Source organism: Phoca vitulina, unplaced genomic scaffold (genome assembly GCF_004348235.1).
Source record: "Phoca vitulina isolate PV1807 unplaced genomic scaffold, GSC_HSeal_1.0 scaffold25, whole genome shotgun sequence".
NCBI classification, from domain to species: Eukaryota; Metazoa; Chordata; class Mammalia; order Carnivora; family Phocidae; genus Phoca; species Phoca vitulina.
In genome coordinates, this window is record NW_022589728.1 from 16,799,265 (window position 1) to 16,812,311 (window position 13,047).

The 13,047-nt window shown below is 36.5% G+C and overlaps 1 protein-coding gene across 1 annotated transcript in view; it reads left to right on the forward strand.

The window, feature by feature from the left end:
- The window catches only part of MTFR1 (mitochondrial fission regulator 1), a 67,844-nt gene that overhangs the window by 38,089 nt on the left and 16,708 nt on the right, over positions 1-13,047 (forward strand). The window contains exon 4 of the mRNA XM_032421744.1: positions 7,175-7,290. Within this exon, the coding sequence (XP_032277635.1) occupies positions 7,175-7,290 (116 nt within the window). The remainder of the gene's footprint in view (positions 1-7,174; positions 7,291-13,047) is intronic.

Genomic DNA, 13,047 nt, shown 5'->3' on the forward strand with positions numbered 1-13,047 from the left:
TGTGTGTGTGTGTATGTGATCTTTTTTATCCATTCATCTGTTGATGGCCACTTGGGCTGCTTCCATAATTTGGCTATTGTAAATAATGCTGCTATAAACATCAGGGTGCATGTATGCTGTTGAATTAGTGATTTTGTATTTTTGGGGGGTAAGTACCTAGTAATGTGATTTCTGGATTGTAGGGTAGTTCTATTTTTTTTTTTTTTTTTTTTTTTTAAAGATTTTATTTATTTATTTGAGACAGAGAGAATGAGAGAGAGAGAGCACATGAGATGGGGGAGGGTCAGAGGGAGAAGCAGGCTCCCCGCCGAGCAGGGAGCCCGATGCGGGACTCGATCCAGGGACTCCAGGATCATGACCTGAGCTGAAGGCAGTCGCTTAACCAACTGAGCCACCCAGGCGCCTGGGTAGTTCTATTTTTTAACTTTTGAAGAACCTCCATACTGTTTTCCAGAGTGGCTGCACTAGTTTGCATTCTCACCAACAGTGCACGAGGGTTCCTTTTCTCCACATCCTTACTATCACTTGTTGTTTCTTGTGTTTTGATTTTAGCGATTCTGACAGGTAAGAGGTGATATCTCATTATAGTTTTGATTTGCATTTCCCTCATGATGAGTGATGTTGAACATCTTTGCATGTGTCTGTTGGCTATTTGCATGTCTTCTTCGGAGAACTATCTGTCCATGTCTTCTGCCCATTTTTAACCAGATTATTTGTTTTCTGGGTTTTGAGTTGTATCAATTCTTTATATATTTTGGATACTAACCCTTTATTGAGTATGTGATTTGCAAATATTTTCTCCCATTCAGTAGGTTGCCTTTTAGTTTTGTCTGTGTAGAATTTTATTTTGATGTAGAGTAGACCCTTCAGATTTACTTTAATTGAAGAAAAATAAACTTTCCTTGGCCCTTTTACACCTTTTAGATATATACATCTCAACCTTGAGTCACAATTACATACTTCTGGCCATAAGCATTTTTTGTATTTGAATATTATGGCCCCCTCGGAAGTAGGAACCCAGATTAAGACAAACTGAGGGAGTGGGTTCTTGTTTTTCTCCTAGTACTTATTCCAGTTTCACGGAACCAAAAGAAAATTCAGATCATGGAGGAACTTGCAAAAGCAGGGAGCTCTGGGAGATTGGGAGGAATGGGGTGCAGAGTTTTTAATTTGCTGTGGTTCTCAACACTGCATGCATATTTAAATCACCAGGAACTTTAAAAAAAAAAAATACATGTGCAGGCCCCATCTTGCCAGGTAGTTTTTATATGCCCGCCCTCCTTGTGAAAACAGCTTTTAAAAAATATAGGTCCCGCTCATGGCTCACTAAATCTGAATTTCATACATTTGTTTTTTTACCTCTTGAGGAGCTTCTTATGCAGCTGAGGTTTAAGACTTCAAGCATAGATTGTATTTTAGTATTTTGCTGAAGTTTTCCTTAAGGCAGTAACATAATTATCCACTGACAGTTATAAAAGTAATCACAAAGCACTTTGGGGATGCATTTTTATAAATTTTAAATTGTATGAGTTAAAAAAAAAATGGAACAGAAAGCAGCTTATTGGGGTGATACAGACTACACTTGAAAAACTTAAGGCAAAAAGAGAAAAAAAAGGTGATCTTGAATATTACCAGAAAAAGTGAGGTGGGCCACTTGGCAGTGGGGTATAAAAGTTTGACTTCCAGCTTTGTAACTGGCAGACCTTTGGGGAATTTAACCTGGGCTACCTTTTTTCCTTGTGGAAATCCTGCCCTGGCCTGTTTTCTTAGATTGCTAGGAGTTGTTGTTGAAACTGGTGGTGGAGGGAATGTTCTGTAACCAAACAGGTAATGAATGAAATTCTTACTGAAGTTCACATACCATGGTGAAATCTGGAAGTAAAATAGCTACTTGTCAACAGCCCATTTTTATTTAGCAAATAAACTTGAAATCTGTATGTTGTTCTATGGGCTTTTGATTAGTGATGGACCAAAAAGATACGATCTCTACCCTTATTGGGATATGATTCAGTGGGAGAGATATTTAATAAGTAAATATTCTAATAAGCATATAATTACAATTTGTACTCAATGCTATGAAGGAAAAAGTAGTATAGCATGGGGGAGGATAATAATGGTGGTCTGTCTGGGAAGGCCCATCCAGAGGAATGATAGGTAAAGATTAGAAAGAGCCAGTCTGCTTAGTTGGGGAGAGGGATGGAGTTGGAGGAAGAGAGAATATGTGCAGAGCTTCTGAGGCAAGATAGAAGTTATTGTTTGAGGAACTAAGAGAAGGACCTGGCAGGAACTAGTGTGGTGGGACTTTGTATGGTATAGTGGTCTTTGGTGTCTGAGGCATCTGAAGGTTAAGTACCTGGATTAATTCTAAAAATAACTGTTAAACTTAACAATTTTTTTCAGTTACTCTTTGATATTCTGGAATATGCTAGCATGTGATATCAAACTCTGATGTTCATTTCTTGGTTATTTTTGGCTCTAAAATGGCTGTTAAGAATAATGAAATTCAGATACAATGTTATGTATTATAAACTTGGTAGTGTGGCTCAGTGATTTGAAGCCTAACTCTGTACATAATAATGAATGTGATGTTTTATTCATTCTCAGTAATTGACGATTTCTTTTTCTTCTTTGAGAGAGAGAGAGAGAGAGAGAGAGAGAGAGCTCGCGCATGCACGTGAGGTGGGTAGGGAGGAGCAGAGGGGGAGAGAGAGAGAGAATCCCAAGCAGGCTCCATGCTCAGTGCAGAGCCCAAGAAGGGGCTTGATCTCACGACCCTGAGATCATGATTTGAGCAGAAATCAAGAGTCGGATGCTTAACCAAGTGAGTCATCCAGGTCCCGCAGTAATTGACTTCTTAAAGACTACTTTCTCCATGGGGATCCTGTTACTTACCTTCTTGGGTTCTTTTGACAGACACATATCCCTCCCTTTGTCTTTCTGGTCTCTCTTCTGTCCCTGTTCCCTCCTCACCTTCTCTTCCTACTCTCCCCCATTCTAAGCATCATGAATAGAAAGCTTTAATAAATGCTTGGTTTTTATTTTAGTTCATTTTTTGAGAAAGTGAGATAGCATGAACGGGGGTAGGAGGATTAGGGAGGGGCAGTGGTAGAGGGAGAGAGAAAATCTTAAGCAGCCTCCACACTCAGCACAGAGCCCAGTGGAGGGCTTGATTTCACCACCCTGAGATCATGACCTGAGCCGAAATCGAGAGTCAGAGGCTTAACCAACTGAGCTACCCAGGTGCCCCTAAATGCTGTTTCTAAAAAATGACCGTACTATTCAGAAACGTGAGTGACTGAGTCTTGGCTAGAATACTGGATTTAGTGTTGTTTACACAGGTATACTGCTTGGCTTACTGTATGTCACTATATTAAAATACAGAAATTTCGCTTTCAGTTTTTCTTATTATGGCAGGAATTGGTAGAAAAAGAATTATTAAATCTGTAAGTAAAAGCCAGAGATTATTATTTTGCTCTGCTGCTTTTAACAATACATGTTTTGCATTGGGCTATAAACAAATGCTGGTAAAACAGACTTGAGTCTATTTACTGTTACACCCTTTTTGGCAAGAAACTGAGAGAATCATGGTTCCTAATAACAGTGTGTTTATTTTATGAAAAGTCACATTAGGACAAAGTTAATTCTAATATTTTATTCTAGGTATTTCAACTTTTATACAAGCTTTGTGTTTTTCATGCATTTTATTAAATCAATTTTCTTGGTACAGTTTTACATTATCAGAATATTTAAAATTATCTCAAGTTACTGTAGTAAAATTCTTGAAATATAACTGAATTTTGGGTAATTTAAATTGTATCAGATGTTGAATTAAACTTCTTAAAATCAGTAAAAATACAATGCTACTACTGGATTTTTGCTCTGGATGAAATGTTTTTCATACTTTCTGAAAGGAATTTGGATACTTACAAATCTATAAGCACTAACTTTACTTTTAAATTTTATAATGCCCTTGACTTTGAAAAAATTTTTTTTCTATTCTCTTCATTGTATTTTTTTTTTTTTCCCCTACTAACAATAGCTGTGGTAGGACAGGACCTTGCTGGAACTTTCAGTAAGTTGGCTTTGTCTTTTTCAGACTTCCCTAGGTCGTCCATGCATGTCAGTAGCGGCATCTAAATCGTGCTTCCAGCAGTTCCATGCCATCAGCCCCCTTGCCTGCACTGATGGCACCTGAACTGTCCTTGCCATTCCATGCCTGTTATTCAGTGCACAGTTCAGCAGCAACTGAAATGCCTTAAAAAAAAGACTAGTGTTACTATTTTTCACTTTTATTTTGTCTTTTGGGTGAGTTTGGTTTCCTCAGGGACTTATTTAGGCTTTTTCTTTTAATGGCATAAATCACTGTTATGTAGATTCATGACTTAATGTATCTACGTTAGATGACTAACAAAGATGACTTTGTTTTGTGGGGCAAGATGTCCATTAGAAATGATACAGATATGATCAGTTCTGGAATTGGTTCTTGACAGTATCTTAACGTTTTCATCTCATTGAGCACATGTTATAGACATGGTATTATTTCAGTGATTACATATAATCATTTCTTAGTAAGATTATAAACTAAATCCATGGAAAATTTTGGTGTGTGTTTTTAAGTTTATGCAGAAAGCAACATTTCATGTTTTATGTGGGAAGTATTACATATGTAAAATTAAAATACATTGTTTAATCTTTATGTTATAAAATACTCTGAAAAGCTGTCACAAAATGGGTTAACTTTGATATTTTTAAGTATTTATTTTTAGGAAAGTATCATTTTGCTTCCTTTTATAAACAAATATCTAGGAAGAAAACTGCAATTTTTGTAACTTGTGGGAAAGGAAGAAGTCTTGAGGTCAAAACTTAAATTTTATTTGTTTTAATATACCTCACTTCCTACAAACTAGAACTGTATTGCAGTAAGATTTTATTTTCTAGAATAGTTACAATCAGATTGATCTTCATAAACTCTAGCACCTTAGGAAGGTACCATTCAGGTTTTACTTTTTTGATCTTTCACTTTCACAAAACAGCCCATTAAATACTGTATCTTCTGGGAGCTTCCACGGGACTTAGGGACCTTTTGTTTAAGGATCTCCATGTAACCTACTTGGAATCTCCCTATTACAATGTTATGGGAATATTAATACATTATTCTGTTTTCAGTAATGGATGGGAATAATATTACCAGATTTCTCTGGCTCTTGATCGGAGATGTGATGCCCAGTTATGTTAAGTTATATAAGATACCTATTGACTGAATATCTGTGTGTTTATTGACTTACTAGGATAAACTTCTGAAATGTAAGGGGGAAAAGTAGAAAAGTCTTTTTGATTTTTCTTTGATCGTATCCCTTGACAGTGTACTTCCTGAAGTGTTTACTTTTTTTTTTCCTTATGGCCACAGTTACTCCACTACATGCTTTTTAAAACATTTGTATTTTGAAAGGCTTTTCACCTTAATTCCATTATTAGTTTTTGTTTTTTTGTTTTTGCCCAGGATTAGATTCTTAAATATTTACCCTTTTAAAGCTTACCCTTTCCCTGTTGCCTGTATCCTTGTCCTCCCCAAAAGCCATAATTTAAGGCATTTTAAATACTTGATATTCTTAGTATGTTATTAAAATGTCAGTTTTCTAATGCTACTTTATTAAGCTGACAATGTTAGGTAATTATGTCAGAATGGGTGCACATACCAGCAGCCAGTATGTTCAATTAAAATTTTATTCATAATATTAAAGACATTTTGAATTTTTAACTGTTTCAGTATTAATGTGTTTGCAAGGTATATTTGACATTTGAGGAAAAAGCATTACATTTAACTGTAGCTTCCAAAAGTTTGATCTGACAATGATAGTATTAAAGAAGGTTCAAACAAAGCATGGGTTACAGCAGAACCTTTTTTTTTTTTTTTTTTTTTAAGATTTTGTTTGTTTGAGAGAGAGAGAGCATGAGCGTGAACCAGGGGGAAGGGGCAGAGGAAGAGGGAAAAGCATACTCCCTGCTGAGCAGGGAGGGCAACAGGGCTCCATCCCAGGACCAAGGGATCATGACCTGAACCAAAGGCAGACACTCTTAACCGACACCCAGGCGCCCCTAGAACCTTTCTGATAAATACATTAATAAGTAAATCTCTTTGGCCTTTTTAACTTTTTTCTTCAATTAAAAAGTCTGTATTTTCTCATTTATGTAAAGCTCACTGTTACTAATTTTTAGGAAGTATTAATCTGGTAACTTCATTTTAAAATTATATTCATTGGCCATCTGGCTCTGAGGCATTACACTTATTAAAAAACAAATTTAATTCAATTAAATTATCTTTCCTTTTTTTTAAGTAAATTTCAGAACTTTCGTGCTTTTTCATTGTATTTCAGAATATTCTGTTCATTTATGTGGTTAAGGTTAGCTAGAGAATTCTGTTCTACTGCTATTACTATTTTTTGTTCCTTATAGTTAATACTTTTATTTAAAAATCATGATTTAAGGATTTTTATTTTTTTAAAGATTTTATTTATTTGAGAGAGAGCATGAGTGGGGGGGCGGGGGGGGGGCAGAAGGACAGGGAGAAGCAGACAGCCTGCTCAGCAAGGAGCCCGATGGAGGGCTCAAACCCAGGACCCTGGCATCATGACCCATGCCGAAGGCAGATGCCTAACCGACTGAGCCATCCAGGCGCCCCAATTTAAGGATTTTTTAAAAAAATGTATTTTTAGCATTTTAATAGCATATCTATATAATGCCCATTTTTAAATTTAATATCCATTTAAAAATATTCCCAGGTTTAGCACAAATTGGTCACTTGTTATTGTTACTATACTTTTTTTAACTAAATCTTTTCAGAAAAGTTGATTTTTAATGCTTAAATTATAAAAATTTTCATAATGTTTTAGGATAAACAAGTTTTTACATGCTTGTTTGTTGGCTTGTACTTAAAGCCAGTCTCATTTGATCTGTAAAATAAAAATTGAATAAAGTTAAATTATAATTCAGAGATTGTCATACATTCCTAGGCAACAGGAATGGTCCTTTTGCTAAGGTCCCTTTTGTGGGGACCTTCAATGTCTTAGAAACTGTCTATGTGGTTGTAACACCAGAGCTGATGATTTTCCTTTCAGTGATTAAATAAGTTTTATTCTAACATCTTGGTGCCAAAGAATTTCCTTATAACTTACAGCTTACCAGCCCTACAACAGAATGGAGCCCAAGCCATCCAGGAGAGGATGCAGTGGTGTCTTTTGCTGATGTTGGATGGGTAGCCAAAGAAGAAGGAGAGTGTTCAACAAGACGAAGGTTAGTCTGGAAGGCTATCAGAACTGGGATGCAGTATTTATTTATAGAAGGTGATATATTTGCAGTATTTCCTTTTAATAATTTGATCTCTGGTAACTAAGCCAGTTATTTTTCTCAAATAGTCTTATTTTCTGTTCATTTTAAAGATTCAGATAGTATTTTATAAAGTTCCTGGAAACATATCACTGTTTCTTATTAAGTCCTTATGAATCATAGAATTGCCTGCCCTTCAGAAGTTTAATATGAAACTAAAAGGAACTATCATAAATATGTTATAATGGTTTTATTGGGGCAGAGGAACCTGTGAGTCATATTAGGGAATTGGTGTAATTACTGGAGAATGCTTCCCAAAAGTTGTGTCAAGATGAGTTTTGTTTCAAAGGACATGATGTGTAAGAGTTAGATGCTTCCATTTATTTGAAAGAGCCTGAATAAATTATTGACTATACTTCAGTCTAATAAACAGTCATGCAGCATATTCAACTCTTCATTCTTATTAGGCCTCAAAGATACGGAGATAAAACAAGACACTGATTTCCAGGAATATTTCTTGTGCTAGAGGAGATTAAAAAGGAATTCAGTACTGTAAAGTTACTAAGTAAATATAGAAGGCCACTGTGGGATGAGAGAGGTTTGTCAAGGCTTCTCAGAGGAGAGAGAGAGGATACTAAAGCTGAGGAAGGACAACCAGCAAAGGTAGGAGAGTTTCATGGAAGGGAGTAAACTAATGATCAGTGTCAAATACTAGGCTAGGTAAACAAAAAAACAAGCAAGTTTCAATTTTGTTTTGCAGTTGGAAGATTATCATTGACTTTAGCAAGAGTAATTTCATTTGAGTAGTATTAGCTGGATAAAATAAGAATCAAGTAATCCAAGAGCAAAGAAGGAATTTGATTTGAATGACAAGGAGAAGTGAGGACATAGCAGTAGATGAACACAGACCAGGTATTGCAGGATTAGCAGGTAAAGAGCGTTTCTTTTTAAAGATGTTCATTTTATTTTATTTTATTTTTAAGATTTTATTTATTCATTGAGACAGAGATATATATATATAGAGAGAGAGAGAGAAAGCATGAGCGGGGGGGAGGCAGAGGGAGAGGGAGAAGCAGGCTCCCCGCTGAGCCAGGAGCCCGATGTGGGGCTTGATCCCAGGACCCTGGAATCATGACCTGAGCCAAAGGCAGACGCCCAACCATCTGAGCCACCCAGGTGCCCCGTTCATTTTATTTTTTTAGTAAACTTTTTGAGATAATAATAGATTTTTCATATACAGTTGTAAGAAATGATACAGATACATTTCCTGTACTCTTTACCCAGTTTTTTCCAGTGGCAGCATCCAGCAAAACTGGTACAGTATCACAAGCAGGATGTTGACATTGATAAAAGTCAAGATGCAGAACATTTTTGTATCCCAGTTCTCCCTCATGTTGTTCTCTTATAGCCACACCCACTTCCCTTCCCTCTCCAACCCCTCCTTAATCTATGGCAGCCATTTAGCCTGTTCTCCATTTTCATAATTTTGTCATTTCAAGAATGTTATATAAATTGAATCATATAGTATGCAACCTTTGGGACAGGCTTTTTTCACCAAGCATAATTCTCTAGTGATTTGTCCAGATTGTTGTATCAGTAGTCTTCTTTTTTCCTTTTTAGGGCTGAGTAGTAGTTCTTGGTATGGGTGGACCACAGTTTGTTTAACCATGCACCAGTTGATGGACATCTGGATTGATTCCAGTTTTTGGCTATTATGAATAAAGTTGCTATGAACATTTGTGAACTGGATTTTGAGTAAACATAAATTTTTATTTCTCTGGGATGAATGCCTGTGAGTGCAGTTGGTGGGTCATCTCAGTCAGGAGATAGTTGCATGTTTATGTTTTAAGAAACTGACAGACTGTTTTCCGGAGTGGCTATACCCTTTTACATTCCTACTAGTAATGTATGGCTTATCCAGATGTATCCTCATCAATCTTTGCTGTTGTCATTCTTTTTTCTTGCCAATCGAGTAGTTGTGTAGTTACGAAGTTGTGTACTTCATTGTGGTTTTCATCTGTGTTTCCTTAATGGCTCATGATGTTGAACATCTTTTCAAGAGCTTATTTGCCATCTTTATTATCCTTTTGGATAAAGTGTTCTCTTCATGTCTTGTGCCCATTTTTTAATTGGAGTTTTTTTCAAGAGTTCTTGATGTATTTTAGATATGAGTTCTTGTCAGGTATGTAGTTTGTAAACCTTTCTCCCACATGTAATGGGACAAGTGAAAGCTTGTCTTTTCATCTATTTAACAGTCTTTCATAAAGCAAAAGCTTTTAATTTTGCTAATGTCCAATTTACCAGTTTTTTTCTTTTATGGATCATGCTTTTGCTGTCAGTGTTAAGAACTCTGGGCCTAGTGTGAGAGTCTCAGGTTTTCTCTCTCTCTTTCTCTCTGTTTTAAGTCTGTCCTTTAATTATTAGATCAACCAAAAGAACGAGGAGGAGTGGTGGGAAATTTTCCCTCCCAGACACCACCTTCTTTACAGCACAGGCCATTACACGGTATAAATGTAAACTACCATAAAGAATATTTATTTCCTGTGGAAAGTTACTTTCCTTTTGAGTTCAGATTGCAAGTTAGGTTAAGACAAATGAAAGGAAACAAAATGTTAGCTTATTGAGAGAAACAATCTGTTTCCATTGCTTTTGGCAAATCATAAACAAGGTCTGAATTAAAGAATTATGTGTCTGAAAAAAATTATGAAGATGGTAAATTGGTGTTTCCATGCTTTTTTTTTTTTTCCTATATGAAATCTTCACTGCTTAAAGATAAACTACTTCATTTCTACAAAGGAATGCCATGAACTTTTAAGACAGGCGCTGTCACACTTTTGTGAACGATCAGAGTAAAAAAGGACATTGTCATGAGAGAAAAATAGACAACCAGAGAACTTTAAAGGCATTTAGCTACTCTGCTGTCTTCAATTCGTGTTTTTATATATTCATTGATATAAAAAAAGCAGAGCATGGAGCCTAGGGTGACACAAGAAAATAGGCACATTATAATGACCGGGTGAAGGGACAAAGATTCCACTGTCACAGAGAACCTCACATTGCTTAATTTCAATTTAAGGGGTTACTTAAATTCATGGCCTTTGGAAATTTAATGATACGTTGTGGTTCATCAGAACTTGTCAGTTGGCCCCAAGTTGTGCTAATCAACTTTTTTTTTTTTTTTTAAAGATTTTATTTATTAGAGAGAGCACAAGTGGGGTGAGGGGCAGAGGGAGAAGCAGGCTCCCTGCTGAGCAGGGAGCCCGATATGGGACTTGATTCCAGGACCCTGGGATCATGACCTGAGCTGAAGGCAAACACTTAACTGACTGAGCCACCCAGGCACCCCAGCAATCAACTTTTCAATGTCCAACCATTTAATCCTTGAAGAATCCTGAAATAGCCATTCTCTCCTCATGACTGTCCCTAGGAATTGGCAGCAATCCAGAATTTTTCTTTCTGTCCTTGTGCTCCTTTCATCGTGGCCCCTCCGGTGAGTTTGATGGCATATGTCTGAAGCTTTTGATATTTTCCCGATTCTTCTTTTGTTCTGGTAACCTGTCTAGGTATCCCTGTCTTAAAATGGAAGAAATCCTCATGGACTTGCCTTATGGCTTGAACTGGTCCATTTTGTATGATTTCTTTCATTATCTGTTTCACTGGAGGAGACTGTGTGGAGGAGAACATTGGTATATCCTATCTGATTTCTCAGTGTTGTTGGGACATGGCTTTTTTTTTTTTTTTTAATTTTATAGTTTTGTTTTACATTTAAGTCTGTGATCCTTTGTCTGGTTTTGGTGTCAAGGTAATACTAGTTTCCTAAAATGAATCGGACAGTGCTTCTCCTCTGTATTCTGAAGAGATGTATAGAATTGGTGTTAATTGTTCTTTAAATATTTTGTAGTTTTCTCCAGTGAAATCATCTGGGCCTGGAGATTTGTTTTTGGTGTGTTTTAATATTATGAATTCATTTTTCTTAATAAAGTTACAGGACTGTTCTATCAGTTTCATGTTGGATGAAATGTAGTAGTTTGTGCTTCTCAGGGAATTGGTCCATTTCATTTAAGTGGTCAAATGTATGTGTGTAGTAATTATCTGTAGCATTACCTTATCTAGTTGATGTTTATAAGGTCTGTATTTGTATCCCCGGTTTCATTCCTGATATTAGTAATTTGTACCTTCTCTTTTTTTGACTTGTCAATTCTATTAATCTTTTCAAAGAATCAGTTCTCTTTTTGTTGATTTTTCTGTTTTTCTGTTTTCAATTTTATTGATTTCTCCTCCTATTCTGGTTGTTTTGAGTTTATTTTGCTCTTTTCTAGGTTTTTATTTTTTTATTTTTATTTTTTTATTTTTTTTTATTTTTTAAAGATTTTATTTATTTGACAGAGAGAGAGACACAGCGAGAAAGGGAACACAAGCAGGGGGAATGGGAGAGGGAGAAGCAGGCTTCCCGCGGAGCAGGGAGCCCGATGCGGGGCTCGATCCCAGGACCCTGGGATCATGACCTGAGCCGAAGGCAGACGCTTAACGACTGAGCCACCCAGGCGCCCCTCTTTTCTAGGTTTTTAAAGTGGGAGCTTAAATTTTGAGACTTTTTCCTTTTTTCTAATACAGTAGTCCCCCCTTGTCTGCAGTTTCACTTTCCACAATTTGTTACCCACAGTCAACTACGGTCCAGAAGCAGATGATCCTCCTCTGACATACTGTCAGAAGGTCAGTAGTAGCTTACTTCTACAATAATTCTGCATTCACCTCACTTCATCTCATTATGTAGACATTTTGTCATCTGTCATCACAAGAACGGTGAGTACAGTACAAGAAGACATTTTGAGAGAGATCACATTCATGTAACTTTTGTTACAGTAGATTGTTATAATTGTTCTATTTTATTATTAGTTATTGTTAATCTCTTACTGTGTCTACTTTATTAAACTTTATCATAGGTATATATGTATAGGGAGGAACATAGTATATATAGCATTCAGTATTCTCCAAAGTTTCAGGCTTCCATGGGGGTCTTGGAATGTATTTTTCCATGGATAAGGGGAGACTACTGTAAAACCATTTTAGTGCTATAAATTCCCCCTCAACATTGCTTTGGCTGCACCCAACTTTCAATATATTGTATTTTTAAAAAAATCCAGCTCACTGTACTCTTTTTTTTTAATTTCCCTTGAGACATCTTTTTTTTTTTTTTAAAGATTTTATTTATTTATTTGACACAGAGAGACACAGTGAGAGAGAGAGCACAAGCAGGGGGAGTGGGAGAGGGAGAAGCAGGTTTCCCTGCAGAGCAGGGAGCCCGATAGGGGCTCGATCCCAGGACCGTGGGATCGTGATCTGAGGCGAAGGCAGACGCTTAACGACTGAGCCACCCAGGCACCCCTTGAGACATCTTCTTTGACCTATGGATTATTTCGAAGTTTGTTCAGTTTCCAGATGTTTGGAAATTTTGCTGTTATTCCATTATTTAGTTCTAGTTTGATTCTATTGTGGCCAGAGAACACAGGCTATATATTTCCATTCTTTTAAATTTGTTGAATTTTTTATTTTAATGGTCCAGATATGGGCCATTTTTGTTTATATTCTGTGGTTACTTGAAAAAAATGTGAATTGTGCATGGAATACCCTATAAATGTCAAATAGATCCCGTTGTTGAATTTTTCTCTATCCTTCCTGATTGTCTAACAGTTGTTGCAAAGGGGGTGTTGAGATCCAACTATA